We start from the raw sequence: 14,656 nt of genomic DNA, 5'->3' as shown, positions 1-14,656 counted from the left end.
CTCGGCCTGACAGTCAGGCACAGAACCACTGGCTTGGGGTGCTGGCTGGAGAGCATCTTCCTCATCGACTGCTGGCACGAGGGAACCGTGTGCTCTTGAAAAGGCCCCAGCAGCTCTCAGGGGGAAGCACAAACCTGACCCCTTGGGAGCACCTGGGGGGCCGGCTCAGGGTCCTGCTGTGGGCTGTCTGATCTCATTGGGAGAACAGGCGCAACACTGGCCCCTGAAGGAGCAGGTGTCCGTGCTGCTGACCACTTCGATGCAAAACTCGGCTAAAACCGTCCCGCTTCCATAGGGCTGGACTGGCCCAGAGCTCTCTGGCGCCCCCGGTGGCAGGAGTGAGAACCCGCCTGTGGTGCTGGACTGGCCCAGGGCTCTCTGGCGCCCCCAGTGGCAGGAGTGAGAACCCGCCTGTGGTGCTGGACTGGCCCAGGGCTCTCTGGCGCCCCCGGTGGCAGGAGTGAGGTGTGTTCAGCTGTTCCCCGGGTGGCGAAGAGTCTGGGGCAGCTGTGTGACCGCCCTCTGTGCCCCTCAGGACCCCCACGCCCCCTCTGGTAGAAGCGGGCTGGGGGGTAATTTGACAAGAGAGCCTGGCATAGCATGTGCGAGCGCCGTACAAGCTTCCCATGCCCAGCACTGCCAATGCCCCATGCCCCCGGTTTGCAGCCCCTCCACTGTTCCAGTGCTGGGTCCCCCCCACAGCTCTGCAATGGCCCTAAATTCCCATCCCCCCTGATGCTCCAGTCCAGGGCTCCCCCAACAGCTCTGCTGCTGCCCCTCAGTCCCACCCCACAGCCCCTCCGTCCCACCCCACAGCCCCTCCACTATCCCAGCAGAAACCTGCCCCCCTAAAGCGTCCCAGAATGATGGGGCAGCCCCCACGAATCCTGAGCTGTAGCAACTAACTAACTGGGGGGTCTCGTCCTTTGCCTTCTGGCTCCGGAGGCTTCAGGTCTTGCACCTTTTCTCCACAGCCACATGGGTGAGAAACATCCCTGAGGTATTTTTAAAACCAAAGCTGAGATTCTCCCATAAGCACCTGACCCCAGAGGCTGGGGCTTTAAGAAACTCCTCCTCCCCCACTCCCATTCTCAGGCCTCGCTGTGCAGAGATTTCCCACCAGGGGACGCTAGGCTGAGAGAGCCCCAAACTCATCACTCTTGTGGCCAGCGAGAGGCCTGGCCCCTGGCTTTGGGGAGGGTGAACAGGGAGGGTGTCAACTGCCTCAGTACCCGCACGGCTTCCTTCCCTGCCCCGAGAGAGCTTTAAATGGGGTCTGCATGTGAGATCTACCCCCCACAAGCTGGCAAGGGAGAGGGGTGAGGGGACCCCCCCGCACCCAGCGCTGACTTACCCAATGTGATTGGTTTGCTGTCCTCCTGGTCCGAGCCGATCCCTGTCCTCGGACTGCTGCTTTGCTCCGAATCTGAAAGGAAAAGCCGGGCGTGAGACTCTGCAGCCCAGCACCCCCCTGCCAGCCTCTTTCCCCCCATCCTGACCCCGCACCAGGCCCTTATGCCCCGCTCTGAGCAGCGCCCCCTGCTGGCAGCAACCAGCCCACTGCCCCCAGCCCGCTCTCAGGATGGCAAGAGCTGGGGGCTGCATTAGAGCGGGGAGAGTTGGCATTGCGTCGAGCCTGCCCTAGATGGCCCAACCGTCCCCATCGCGCCCCGCCCCCCGATTAATTCCAGCAGCACTCCGTGCTTCCATTGCCCCAAGGGGTGGTAGAGACTGGTGCTCACTGGCTCCGGCAGTCACCCGCCCTGGCACCAGCCCTGGTTCCCGCACACCCCAGGAAGATGGTAACAGCTCCCACGAGCTGTGATTCACAGGTGTGGAAACGGTGGCTTGCCCACGTCAGGAGTAGGAGCCGGGAGCGGCTGGGCTCGGGACTAGCTCACACTCGCTACCCTTGTCAGTGGTTGGACCCTGTCACATTCTCCGCAGCGCCCCCTGTTGGCTGGAAACTGACTCTAGTACGGGGTCGGCGACCTTTCAGAAGTGCTGGGCCGAGGCTTCATTTATTCACTCTGGTTTAAGGTTTCGCGTGCCAGCAGGGCCGGCTCCAGACCCCAGCGCGCCAAACGCGCGCTTGGGGCGGCATTTTGCCGGCAGGGCGGCAGGCGGCTCCGGCGGACCTTCCGCAGTCATGCCTGCGGAAGGTCCGCCGGAGCCGTGGGACCAGCGGAACCTCCGCAGGCATGTCTGCAAGAGGTCCCCCGGAGCCGCGGGACCGGCGACCGCCAGAGCGCGCCCCGTGGCGTGCCGCCCTGCTTGGGGCGGTGGGATTCCTAGAGCCGCCCCTGCGTGCCAGTAACACATTTTAATGTTTTTAGAAGGTGTCTTTCTATAAGTCTATAATATAGAACTAAACTGTTGTTGTATGTAAAGTAAATAAGGTTTTTTAAATGTTTAAGCAGCTTCATTTAAAATTAAATTAAAATGGAGAGCCCCCCGGACCGGTGGCCAGGACCCGGGCAGTGTGAGTGCCCCTGAAAATCAGCTCGCGTTCCGCCTTCGGCACACGTGCCATAGATTGTCTACCCCTGCTCTAGCATTTCCTCACAGTATCCCTTAGAGGATCCCTTTGACAGTGAAAGGAAAGGGAGTCATTGCAGCCACCTCTGGGCTGGAACACAGCAATAATTGAATCTGGACAGCAACACTGCACATGGCTCACTCACGGCACGCAGGAATGCAGCCACCTCTAGGGTGGAACACGGCAACTATGTAACAGTGCACAGGAACACTGTGCAAGAGGTTAGGACAGGAAGTGGAGCAGAATGCGGCATCCAAATCAAATTGTGGGAAGGGTGGGGGAGGGGAATTGTAAAGGTTGAGGGAGTGAAGAAAGAAAGAAAGAACGACCCCTCCCTCCTCCCCTCTAGTGACCATGACCAGGCAGGCCCCTGGTTCCCCTGGCAACAGACAAACACTAATGGCTGCTTTATGTAATAGCATTTGTGCAGTAATGGCCCCTGCGTGGTCTGCGCTCACTAACCAGAGGTCACTTTGCTGTTCCCATACAATGATTAATGGGCTGCCGTGCCCGACGGAGCCTCCTGCCCTCACCGCTGCCTGCTCGCCGCCAGTAATGGAGGAAGCTCCCAACCTCAGAACCGATGGCGCCATGAAACAGCCCTGGGTTCCTCTGCTGTGGCTGCAACCCCCTGGCTGGGCGGCCCTGCGCACGGGCACGAAGCACCGCCTGGCCTGCCCACTGCACCTGGCTCTGGAACGGCTGCTCCCTGCCACCCGGGCCTTGGCAGCCTTCCCCGGGGCGATGCCACAGCCTGGCATGCTCGGGGAGGTAGGTGCCGTGGGGGGCTCCGAGCCGCCCAAACTGCCTTCGCTAGCAATTTAGCCACAGCTGTGGGAGGGCCGGGGGGGGTCACCAGCCCCAGGGGCTGTGGCAGGGTCTCAGTGGTTTCAGGGAGCCGTCCTGGAGCTCCCAGACCTTGTTCGAGGCAATGGGATTTCATTGCTATGGTGTCACGGGGATGTGACATCGGTCATGGAGTGCCACCACGGGCGAGCCCGGTGCCAGGGTGGGTCCCGTCTGGGGGATCTGAGACAGGACTGGCCAGGCCTCAGCAGGTGGCACGGAGACCAGGTACCCTGGCAGACAGAGGAGGGGAGGGGAGGGGGGAAGGGTAATGGAGACACAGGCTCAGGCTGTGTGCTGGCTGCCTCCCACACTCTAGCCCTGCATTTTCAGCTCAGCCTCTGCCCTCCCCCAGGCGTGGGGCTGATCCTGGTCTCCATACGCTCCCCTGGCAGCTGGGCGTTCCCCATGCCAGCCCAGTGACCCCGGCTGACACTCCGCCAAGTCTCCCCTCCCTGCTCAAACTCGGGGCTTCCAGCCACGTGCCCTCTGCCCCTCTGCGGGCGCTCGCCTGGCTCTCCGTCCTGCTGCCTGGCTGAGCAGCACTGCCTTGGCACGTGCCCCGCGCAGCTCTCGAGCCCAGAACGAGAGGGTCTGTAGCCAGGGCCTTGTCTGGGGCCAGACGCCATAACGCGCTGAGCACCTGGTGTGCGCCAGACGCCACAATCCGGCCCCACGAAGGGCCAGCCCATGGGACGGGACTCGGTAAATGTCAAGGTGTGAAGATGAACTCCTCCTCCTCCGGGGGCCAGGCCTTGCAAAGGGAACCCCCTTCCCAGGGGCCCTGTGACCCCAGACCTTTCCCTAGGGGCCCCGTGACCCCCAGCCCTTTTCACGATTCCTTCTGTCGTTCTTTCCCTCCCCCCTTCACCCTGGATATGGAACTCAGTGCGATACTCAGCACTACACCCAGTGCGTGTACCCAGCACTAACCTCTAGGCAATGCATAGACCCATTTCATATACCCTGCACTGCCCCAAACTCCCTACCCAGTGTGCGTACCCAGCAGTACACCCATCACGATACCCGTCACATATACCCAGCGTTACACCTGGGCTATCCCGTCACATATACCCTGCCCCCTACCCCCAGGGCTACATTGGCATATACCCATCATACACACCCAGCATGAGACCCATTGCATATACCCAGCATCGCGTCCATCACACAGACCCGTCACACATGCCCAGTGCATATAGGCAACATTTTGGCCCCAGACCCCCAACTGGAGCAGCATCAGTGGTTTTTGCTCATCTTCCACTCTGCCAGGCCCTGCAGCTTTCATGCTGCTGCTTGAACCTTCGCCACGGCTCCCAGGATTGGGAGGAGGGACGGGCCTCGCCGCGGGCGTTTTTATTTTGCCTTCCCCCTTGTGCCGTGGCCATCAGACCTATGGCAACCCACATGCCCATCTCCTGGCTGCTCCTGGTGCCCTTTCAGTGACGCCCGGATAGCTTATGTACTGCATTAGCAACAAGAAACAACGTATGCGGGAAACCCAGCACCGTTGCTGCTGAAATGTAGCCTGGCTGGCTTCTCTTTCTCACACTATGCGGCCGGTGTGTGTGGGTGGGTGTGCGGTGTCCCCTACCCGTTGTGTGGCCACGTGCAACTTCCTGCAGACGCGGAACTCCTTGTACTAGGAGACCTGAAGCCAAGGGGCTGAGCCACATGCCTCATTAACAAACCAGGGCTGAGGTCGGCGGAAGGGACTCGGTACTATAGACACATACATCATTAGAGCGACTTAACGCGGCTTATGTCGACCTACATTTGTCGTGTAGACCAGGCCTAAGTGCTTCTGTGACTTCCTCCTGCTGCTTCCTCTGGAGGCAGACCCCTCCACTTCCTGTCCCAAATTGCTGAGCAGCGTCTCTGCAGGGCTGGGAACCAGGTCTCATCCATAGACCCCACTCTGCTGTTCCAGCCCCAGAGGGCACTACCACCTGCTTTGCCTGAGCTCCCCACCTCAGTGGGAGTTTTGACTGAGTAAGGACTGCAGGATTGGGCCTGTGCGGTGCCGTTTGGATGGCGGAGGGGCCAGATCCTGGCTTCAGTGACACTGGGGTAAATGCAGAGTAACTCCACTGATTTCCCTGGGGCGACGCCGGCTCAGCGCCGCTCCTGTGCCAGCCCCTCCCAAAGGAAAGGTGGTTGAAAAACGGGCAGACTAGAACGATGGCGGCACGCGTTACGTTTACAAGAGCAATGGTGCAAAGGAAGCGCCTGCTGCAGTCTCCCCACCCCTCACCGCCTCATCAGCCACACAGGCAGGCTGGGCAGCCTGCGTCCCTGCTCCATCTTATCTAAAAATAATCAGACTCCTCGGCAGGCTCGCAGACGCTGAGCTCAGCACTATTGGTTTCTAGAGCATCCTGGATTAGATTTCAAGGCCGTTTCCCTCCCCCCGTCGGACATGGAGGACCGTGCTGCCTGGTTACCCCCCAGGAGTGCTGCATTGCTCGCCACGAACACAGCCCAGGGGCAGGATCTGGCACTGCTGGGGGCTGGGGGGCTGTCCCTGCCGTCCCGGCAGGACCTGGGCTTTGATGCAGGGGATGCAGAGCCATGCTATCCCAAGGGCTGGAGCAGCAGCCACCGTCAGGCAGAAGTGCCGCCCGTGGGGACTACATCACCCAGCATGCACCACGGGACCCACGGGAAGGCCCCACTGATGGCACTGCTTGGGCCTTGCCATAGGTGCCTTCCTCTGGGCTCAGGGGTAGTCCGGTGGCTAGAGCCCCAACCTGGGTCTTAGGAGACGAGGGCTCAAGCCCCTGCTCTGCCCCTGATTTCCTGTGTGACCTTGTCTCTCTGTGCCTCAGTTGCCCCCTGTACATGGGGCTAGCAGTGCTGCCCTGCCCCCGCCCCCATGAGCGCGTCGAGGCTCAGTTCGTGAAAGACGGGGTGGGGCTCAGGTAGCCTGGTAAGGGGGATGGATAAATACCCACAATAGGTAGCCATGCCCACGCACGGGCACCCCCGGCGTGCAGCCAGGACGGAACAGCTCCGCTGCAGCCTCTGCTCGTCACACCAGGCTCCCTCTAGGCTGGAGATGCAGGCTAAGCCCAGCTTCGCCTGCCGCGTCTGGGGCCGGGGCTGGTAGGTTGCTGGTTTCAAAGCCCATTGGGTTTGTAATGCCCTGGTGCTGTGGGGGTACTAGGGCCCAGATGTGAATTCACAGAGCCGGCTCCGGCGCACCGAGGCAGCGCAGAGCACGGAGCGTGGATAGAGCCGCTCTGCTGGGAGGTTTGGCCGAGCAGTGACAGCGAGGAACCAGACCTGGGCGCTGGGGCAGGCCTGCCGGTGCTCCTGCAGGAGCCGCAGAGCTCTGGAAGAGCCAGTCGTGCCCCGCTGCGCCCACTGCAGCAGCGACAGACCCGGGGGGTTGGCTCAGGCCCCCACTCAGCGCTCCGTCAGCGGCTCAGCTCCAAGCCCTGGGGGCCCAGGACTGCCCGGCTCTGTGTGGAGACTCGCTGGCTCATTTCCTCGGCTCCAGGCAGAGCCCAAGTGGCCTTTGCTGTTCCCTGCTTCCCCTCTTCGAGGCTGGGCAGAGGCAGCCCAGTCCCAGCAACGCTCCTGGCGGCCGTTTCTCCACCCACGAATGGAGGGACCCCCCCGGCCAGCATACCTCCGGGTCGCCCTAATCACAGCCATGGGCCCACCCACTGTACGCTGGCCACGCGGCTAACTAGCCACAGGCTGGTTATATTTACATACATCCAAGCTGTGCCCACCGCTCCCATCCAGGAGACCCGCTGGGTCAGGAGACAGCCGGGACTCAAGCAGGCAGGAGAAGAAGCCTTGCCAAGGGCACAGCAGAACCACAGCACCGTATCTGGATGGGATCTCAGGCGGCAGGAGAGGGGTGTGGTCTAGTGTTGGAGCGGGGAGCGGAGGCTGGGAAGCCAGGACTCCTGGGTTCTGCTGTTACTGCCAGCGGTGGAGTATGGTCTAGTAGTTAGAGCAGGGGAGCAGGAGCTGAGACTCTGGAGGGCAGCTGGTTTAAACTGCCCCTGCTCCAAAAGGCTCTACTCTGGTTTCCATTCCCAGCCCTGGGGCTGAGTTTGGCCTAGTGCTTGGCACATGCTCCTGGATTCCACTTCTGGGTCTGTTGCTGTGGCTCTGCACCAGCCACTTCCTGTGTGCCTCAGTTTCCCGCAATGCAGTGGGGCTGCTAATGCTCTGCTGGTTCCTGGGCGGAAGGCAGGGTTGGGAGCCCCACTGAAATGAACGCTTGTGACGTGTTTTCGAGATGCCTGATAAGATGCGTGCTCAGCAAAGAGCCCAGTGGTGTGGCGTTATTCCCAGCAGCGCACAGTCCCTGGGTAACTGAGGAGTTAAGGCTGCTGGAGCCATTAACATAACGATAATGATACGGGGTGGGATAGAGTGTGGGGCCTGGCTGATCCTCTGATCCAGGCGTGCTCTGTCCCATGGTGCCACCGACAGGGATTTTGCACCCCACAGTATCGTCCGTGACCTGCTGAGGATCTTCCCCGGGAGCAGGGATGGATAAACGCACAGGCCCACGGAGCCTGTGCCTGGGGGCCCCGGCCAATATGTGGGGCCCCACAGGAGCACCAGAACCTGGGCAGAAGTGGGGGGCCACTGGCGGCGTGGAACTGTGGCCCTGCTCCCTGCTCCTCGTCTTCCCCAGGGCTCCATCCCCTGGCCAGTGGTAAGAGCCGCTGGCCCAGAGAGCCTGGGCTGCTGTGGGGATCCCCAGACCCTCTGCTTGCCCTGGGTGGGGGCTGAGGTGCCCGAGAACAGCCCCCGGCCCATGTCTACACCCCCCGGGGCGCACCGCTGCCGGTGAGACCCAGGAGTGGGGGCTCTGGTCCAGCATCCTGCCCCCTCCCCTGGGCCTGCAGACACGCTCTGCGGGGAGAGGAGGCCTTGCCCCAGCTGGGAGGCAGCAGGGAGCCCCGGGAAGGTCACAGGCTGTGAGGAGCCGGGCAGGGAAGGCTTCTCTGGCACAGCTCCCGCGGCCACTGGCCCGGCCTCAGCAGCTGCCGCACGCCACCCGGGCTCGCTCAGTGCCTGTGCCTGGTTCCTGCTGCCAGGCTGCCCCCGCCGGGTCCCCCGCTCCTCCTGTCGCCTCTGGCCTGAGCCTGGCAGCTTGGGGGGGCAAGGCCCCACTGCCCCCCCAAACTACGGCCATGCTGCAGCTGCTCCATGCCTGCCCGAGGCTACTATATCCATGTTAAAAAGTGGGGGGAGGTCCCTCGGGGTCTGTTGCCAGGGGATGGGGGGGCTCAAATGTTCTTTGTGTCCAGTGCTCCAATAAATCTTAATCCGCCTCTGCCAGGAGTCTGGACCGTGCTTTCCATCAGCCTCCGTCGCTTGGCTCTGGGAGCTGGTGAGATGCCAGGCTGGCTTCAAAGCGGCTCCAAACCTTCCCCCCCACACACACCTTTTTCTCTCCTCTCTCCCTCTCTCGCTCTTTCTCCATCCTTCTCCTCCTCCCACCTGTTTGGCCTTCGGCATTTTTCTTTCACAGCTTTGGCTGATGCCGGGAAAAGGCTGAGGCAATCCAAACAACGCAGTCAAAACACAGCAGCCCAGCCAAGCCGCCTGACGGCTCTTTGCTCCCTGATTTCCCTTTCACGCGCTTTCCCGAGACCTCGCACGGAAGCGCGGCTCCCGGAGCGTGGCCTGCTATTTTTGGCCTCGGGAGGCACGGAAGCGGGTGCCTGGGAATGTGCTTTTCTCACCCAAAAGACAGGCAAAGGGCGTCGCTGTTGCTGAGACCCATGGCACAGGCTGTTGGTGGGTGGGGTGAAAAAGAGAAGGAGAAACGGCCCACGGGGAAGGCTTTCACAGCAGTGCATCCTGCTTGACGTAACCGCCGAGGGCAGCCATTTTGTTCCGCTCCCCTCCCCACTTTTCCACGTTACTCCCCCATGCCGGCCCGGCGGCCATTTTGTGCTCCCATTAGAACCACAGTGCATGGAGCAGTGGGAAACCCGCCCCCCCGGGCTCTGCTCACGCAGGGCCCTCTCACACTTCTGCCCAGAGTGAAATAGTGCCCGTCGTGCCACGCTGGGGCTCGTGCTTTTCTCCCCCTGCTCCCCACACTCCCAGATTTTTCGTCCCTCCCCGAATACCGGCCAACACAAATATAAAGCAAGCCAGGTTCAGAATAAGCGTCCTGGAACAAAGCGTGCAAATGAGATGGCTCCATGATGGGGGTGGGGTATCACGGGCTGAAAAAGGGGGGAAATAAGAAGAGAGAGAAACCCTGAATGAGAGAAAGAAGCCAGGGAAAGAAACCCCCCGTGGTTGTGGGTCTAGGGCTTGGCTTTGCTTTCTCTCCACACAGCGTCTTAGCCCAAGCCCGCAGCCTCCGGTGTAGCTGGCAGCCATTTCAGAGCATGAGGGAAGAGAAACCCAACACAGACACACTTGTGCATATGCACTTCTCTCTCTCTCACACACACACACACACACACACACACCAAGTTTCCTCTTGGCAGCCATTTTAGGTTGCGTGAATTCCTCCGGCAGTCCAGGGAAAAGAGCCAGGGCAGCGGAGCGCTGAAGGGGGAGTGCGGACGGGTGCCAGGACCCCGGGAGGGGAGAGCTGCTGGGGGGTGGGGGAATTTTCTGCACTCTTTTCCCTTTCCTTTTTCTGCAGAAATACGTCACTCTCCCGGGCAGGGAGGGCGGCGACTCGTGCCAGCAAAGAAAGAGGAAAGGAAAGAAAGGCTTGCCCTGTTAACCCTCACACAGACACAGGCGTCTGCACAGACATGTGTGCGCACACACGTGTGTACATACACACACACACGCTCTCCGGGGCAGAACACACCCTCCACCTTCCTCCCCCATTGCAACCCAAACTCTTGCAGCTTCTCTGGAAGTCGTTAGCAATGGAGGCCTGCCAAAGCATGGCGCCCAGGGATTGGGTGCCGGCAAGTGGTTAGCGCTAAGGGACGTGGGGATGGGGGATTCTAGCTCCGGCTCTGGGAAGGGAGCTCTTGTGGTGGGAACAAGGCAGCAGGACTGGGAGTCAGGACGTCGGGGTCCTGTTCTCAGCTGTGACACGGTATAACCAAGGGGAGTCACTGCCCTACTCTGTCCCTCAGTTCGCCCATCTGTAAAATGGGGATAATACCCACATCAGAGGGGAGTTGGTGAAAAGGGCTTTGAGATCCTCAGGTGGAAAGGGTTAGGGGAGAGTGAAGCAGCCAGGCAGGCCTTGCGCCAAGGCTCAAATTTAGGCAGAGCTGTCTGGAGCAGAGCGCCAGTAAATATTTTCAGACCCATGGGACCGAAGCTCTGAGCCCCGGTGCCTTTCGTGGGACAGAAGCTCTGAGCCCCGGCGCCTCCCGTGGGACAGAAGCTCTGAGCTCCAGCACCCCCGGCTTCCGGGAAATACTCGGGGAGAATTTAAGCCCTGCCTAGTGCGCTGTCTGCACACTTGGCTGGCCGTGCCCAAGTGCCCTCCCTTGAAGTCAGTGGGAGCCAGTCCCGGGAGCCAGTTGGGACTAATGCTCAGTCCCGAGCATCTGAGCCAAGAGTGAAGGCAAACAGCTGCTCAGCAGCATCCCTCCACACGGGCGACCCTGCGGGGAGCATTAGACCCAGCTGATGGGATTCGAGGGGCTTACCCAGGCTGGGGATGTGCGGTTCACCTCCCACTGACCTGCAGCTCCTCTGACAACCCCGCCTGCAGCCTCTCCGCCGGCCGGGGCAGGACCCTTCCCTACTGTCCCTTTCCTAGCGCCTGGGCGGGGATAAAGGAGCGTGTGCCAGCCCCTCCCATCACCCCACATGGCTCCGTGTCTGCTCGAAGGGGGCGACCCTGTGGCCTAGTGGCTTAGGCCTTGGCCAGGGAGCCAGGAGCCGGGCGTTCTGCCTGGGAGCAGGAGCTTAGATGAGTCACTTCCCCACTGAAAAACAGTGAGTGAGGAGAAGCGCTTGGGCTGGGGAGCCTAAAGGGTTTAGACGCCTATATCTCCTTGAATCCCTAGTGCCTGCGCATGTCCCAGTCGGACTTCACAGCCGGGTAACAGGCTGGATTCGCTAGCTTGGGCTCTTGCCTGGCCCCAGCACCCTGGTCTGTGCGCGCCTCGCACGGCACAGCGGGGCGGCAGCGCAGGGCTCCCCATTGTACAGCTGGGAACAGAGGCCCAGAGAGCCAGAGATTTAGTGGCACTAAAGTGTTGCTCCCCTCAACATCTCAACGCCCACGTCGCATTCAGGCTCTGAAGTCAGCTGGTCACTGCAGTGCTGAGCAGCCCAGCCCCTATCTACCTTGAAGAATGTGGGTCACAGGGCCCTGCCCCAGGTCCCAGCCTACGCCTTCCTCTCCACTCACCCCCCCATTACAGTCAGCCAGCTCGGGCCATGCAAACCGGCCGCAGTCCCAGCACGCGGCAAACAGCCAGAGCCTCCTGGTGCCCGGCCCAGCGTTTGCACAGTGCTCTAGCCACACACAGTGTAACCAAGGCCACACAAGCGGCTGAGGTGGGAACAGAACCTGCCCCCCAGGCCTGGGTTTACTCCATCCGGCCCCACAGTTTTTTGGAAAAGCTGCTCTCCAGAAGCGTTTCCCAAAAAGTGCCAATCTCCTTGATCCAAACCATCTGAGCTGCCTCACACGTTCCAGCTGAGGAGCCGTCCCTGGATCGGGATTCTCATGCAAACATCCTGGGATCTGAAGCTGCTCACGGTTCAGTCTGGGGACGCTTTCCCCACTGAGCGCTCCCCCCCGCCCCATAGACGGCGGCTCAGCCCTGCGGAGGAGCCAGTTCCGAACACAGTGAAACTTCCCATAGCTTGGGGGCTTTGCTGGCAATGGCAAAATACAACCAGACCCACGTCAGGAACCAGATTTCCAGGTGCTCCAGACCCAGCCACAGCCCAGCTGTTCTAAAGAATTCAGCCACCCTTTAGGCACCTGCCTCCGGGCAGCTCCTCAGCGGCTGTGAATTGCAATAGCTGCGGTGAATGAACAGTGAACCCGCTCCCATCTCGCCCATGAATAGATGGCCCAGCCTGCGCCCCCATGCAATGCGAGTGCTGACAGCCAGAGCAGTACCAGTGCCAGCTGAGCCTCGTGCTCCAGGGCTTAAGCCAGCCTCGAGCTCTCCGAGATCAGGATGAGCTCTAATGTGGGGGTCAGATTATCCCACATCTGCCTCTGCAGCATCCGATATTGTCCACGGTCAGAGACAGGACACTGGGCAAGATGGACCTGAGGGCTGAGCAACGCCCGTGTTGCTGTGCCAAAGCCTCACAGAAAGAGTCACTTTCTTCCGACACTGAACAAGGAACGTTATGAGAATTTAAGAAGGATTATCCCTAAGGCTGCTCTGTTCCTCTTCTCCTGCCTCAGATCTGCCCCAGCCCAGCTTCCAGCTCCAGGTGTAAAGACACCCCCCACATGGCCTGCTGAGCTCAGAGGCTGGTTTGCACAGAGGGTAGCTGGGTTTGAATTTGCCATCTCTTCCTATGGAGATGGCCCTTTCTGTTACCCATGGTAGTGAGCACACAGACACTTCAGGAAGGTCATTTTCTTTGTCCCCACTGTCCACAAAGGGACAGATTCTGATCTCAGCTACACCGGCTTAGATCCCCAAATGACTCCACTGGTTTCATGGGTTTGTTCCAGATTTACACCCGGGTAATTGAAATCAGAATCTGGCCCTAGATATGTCTGTCTCAAAAATCTCCACGGTGGTTTCCACCATTTGAATTCACCGGCTAGTCCGCACTCAGCCGACGGAGCTGATAGATTTGACATGACAGATGTTCCATGTTCTCATTAAGGCCCCTTTAATCTTTAACTGTCTGTAGCCTTGCTGCAGGGACATGGCTTTCCCAGCCCCCCCTCTTCTGGGTTCTGGGCCAGATGTATTTTAAATCTTTCTCTGACTTTCTCTTTGTTTTCGTGCCAGGCTAACGCGATTCCCCTAGAAGAGGGACCAGCCCGGAACCTTTGGCCCAGACGGGTTCACGAGGTTCGAAACACGTGGGCCAGATGACCTCAGGGCGGCTGGGGGTGACAGAGAGGCCCTGGCTGAGGCCGGCAGCCAGCGGGGAACCAGAACCTCGCTGGAAGCAGGGGGCATCATGAGCGCCAAATGGATCCAGCTGCAAAGCCCTGCAGTTTCTCGGCAGTTGGGGCCAGGATTGTGGCTTGCCCCGTTAGGCAGGGGCCGTCTCCCACCCCGAGCTGGGGCATATCTGTCCCGGGGCTTGGTCTGGGCTCTGCTCTTTGTGATTGTTGCTGTTACTGAGTGTCAGTGGGTCTGACAGAGAGGCCTGGGGCCAGACCCCAGCTCCCTTATGCTGGGTCTGGCCCACTGATGCCAGTGGGGTTACTCCGCTGTACCCCAGTGAGGGGGGAGAGCTGTCCTGGGGGAGGACAGAGCCCTCTGGAAATCCGGGCAGTTCTGCCTGCATATCTGCTGCCACTGAGCCACCGATCCACAGGCAGCTCGGGGGAGATGCCCCCGTACCCGTGTTAATGACTCCACAGCTGGGCTCCCCACCCCCGGGGGAGCCGCGTTGGCAGGCCTGGATTCGGCCTTGCCGTCTGACAGCCTCAGGGGCCATCATGTGGCTCAGGCCAGGAAAATGAGCAAAGGGTTCAAGGAAGTCCCTGCTAAGCAGCTTCCTTCCCAATGCTGAACTGATCAATGAAATTGTTTTTAATTGTTCACTTTATTAATGTAACTTCTGTTCCCCATCCACTACACGTGTCTACATTGTAACTTCTGTTCACTGTTCCCCATCCACTACACGTGTCTATATTGTAACTTCTGTTCACTGTTCACCATCCACTACACTTGCCTACATTGTAACTTCTGTTCACTGTTCCCCAACCACTACACGGGTCTATATTGTAACTTCTGTTCACTGTTCACCATCCACTACACTTGCCTACATTGTAACTTCTGTTCACTGTTTGCCATATTGTAATTCAAACCCCATTTTAAAACGCTCACTCCATTTTGTAAAAGCTTCCTCCAACCTTCATTTTTGCAAACCTTGCTGTAATCTTATTAGTTTAGTTTAGATGTGTGAATGAGGCATGTATGAATGATGGAATCAACCTCCAGCCCCAGCCTGTCCTGATGAAATAAAGTTCAAACACCACCGGCTGAAGATGCAGACAAGAGCCCTAACAAAGAAGTGTCCACCCTAAAAATAAAAGGTGCAATAGAAGAAAGATCAAAGCCAGGTCCAAGGCTGAAAGTCACACCTGCAATTGACGGGTGATCAATCACCAAACCCAGAGGCAGCCTGACACAGCAA

General features: G+C 59.7%; 1 protein-coding gene across 2 annotated transcripts in view; it reads right to left on the bottom strand.

Annotated features, from left to right (window-relative positions):
* The window catches only part of NFIC (nuclear factor I C), a 144,347-nt gene that overhangs the window by 49,875 nt on the left and 79,816 nt on the right, over positions 1-14,656 (bottom strand). For both annotated transcript variants that reach the window (XM_039515593.1, XM_039515594.1), the window contains exon 3: positions 1,355-1,426. In XM_039515593.1, coding sequence (XP_039371527.1) covers positions 1,355-1,426 — 72 coding nt within the window. The remainder of the gene's footprint in view (positions 1-1,354; positions 1,427-14,656) is intronic.

This window comes from Mauremys reevesii, linkage group 26, assembly GCF_016161935.1.
Source record: "Mauremys reevesii isolate NIE-2019 linkage group 26, ASM1616193v1, whole genome shotgun sequence".
NCBI classification, from domain to species: domain Eukaryota; kingdom Metazoa; phylum Chordata; order Testudines; family Geoemydidae; genus Mauremys; species Mauremys reevesii.
Note: the sequence above shows the minus strand (reverse complement) of the source record. Positions and strands in the feature narration are given on the sequence as shown.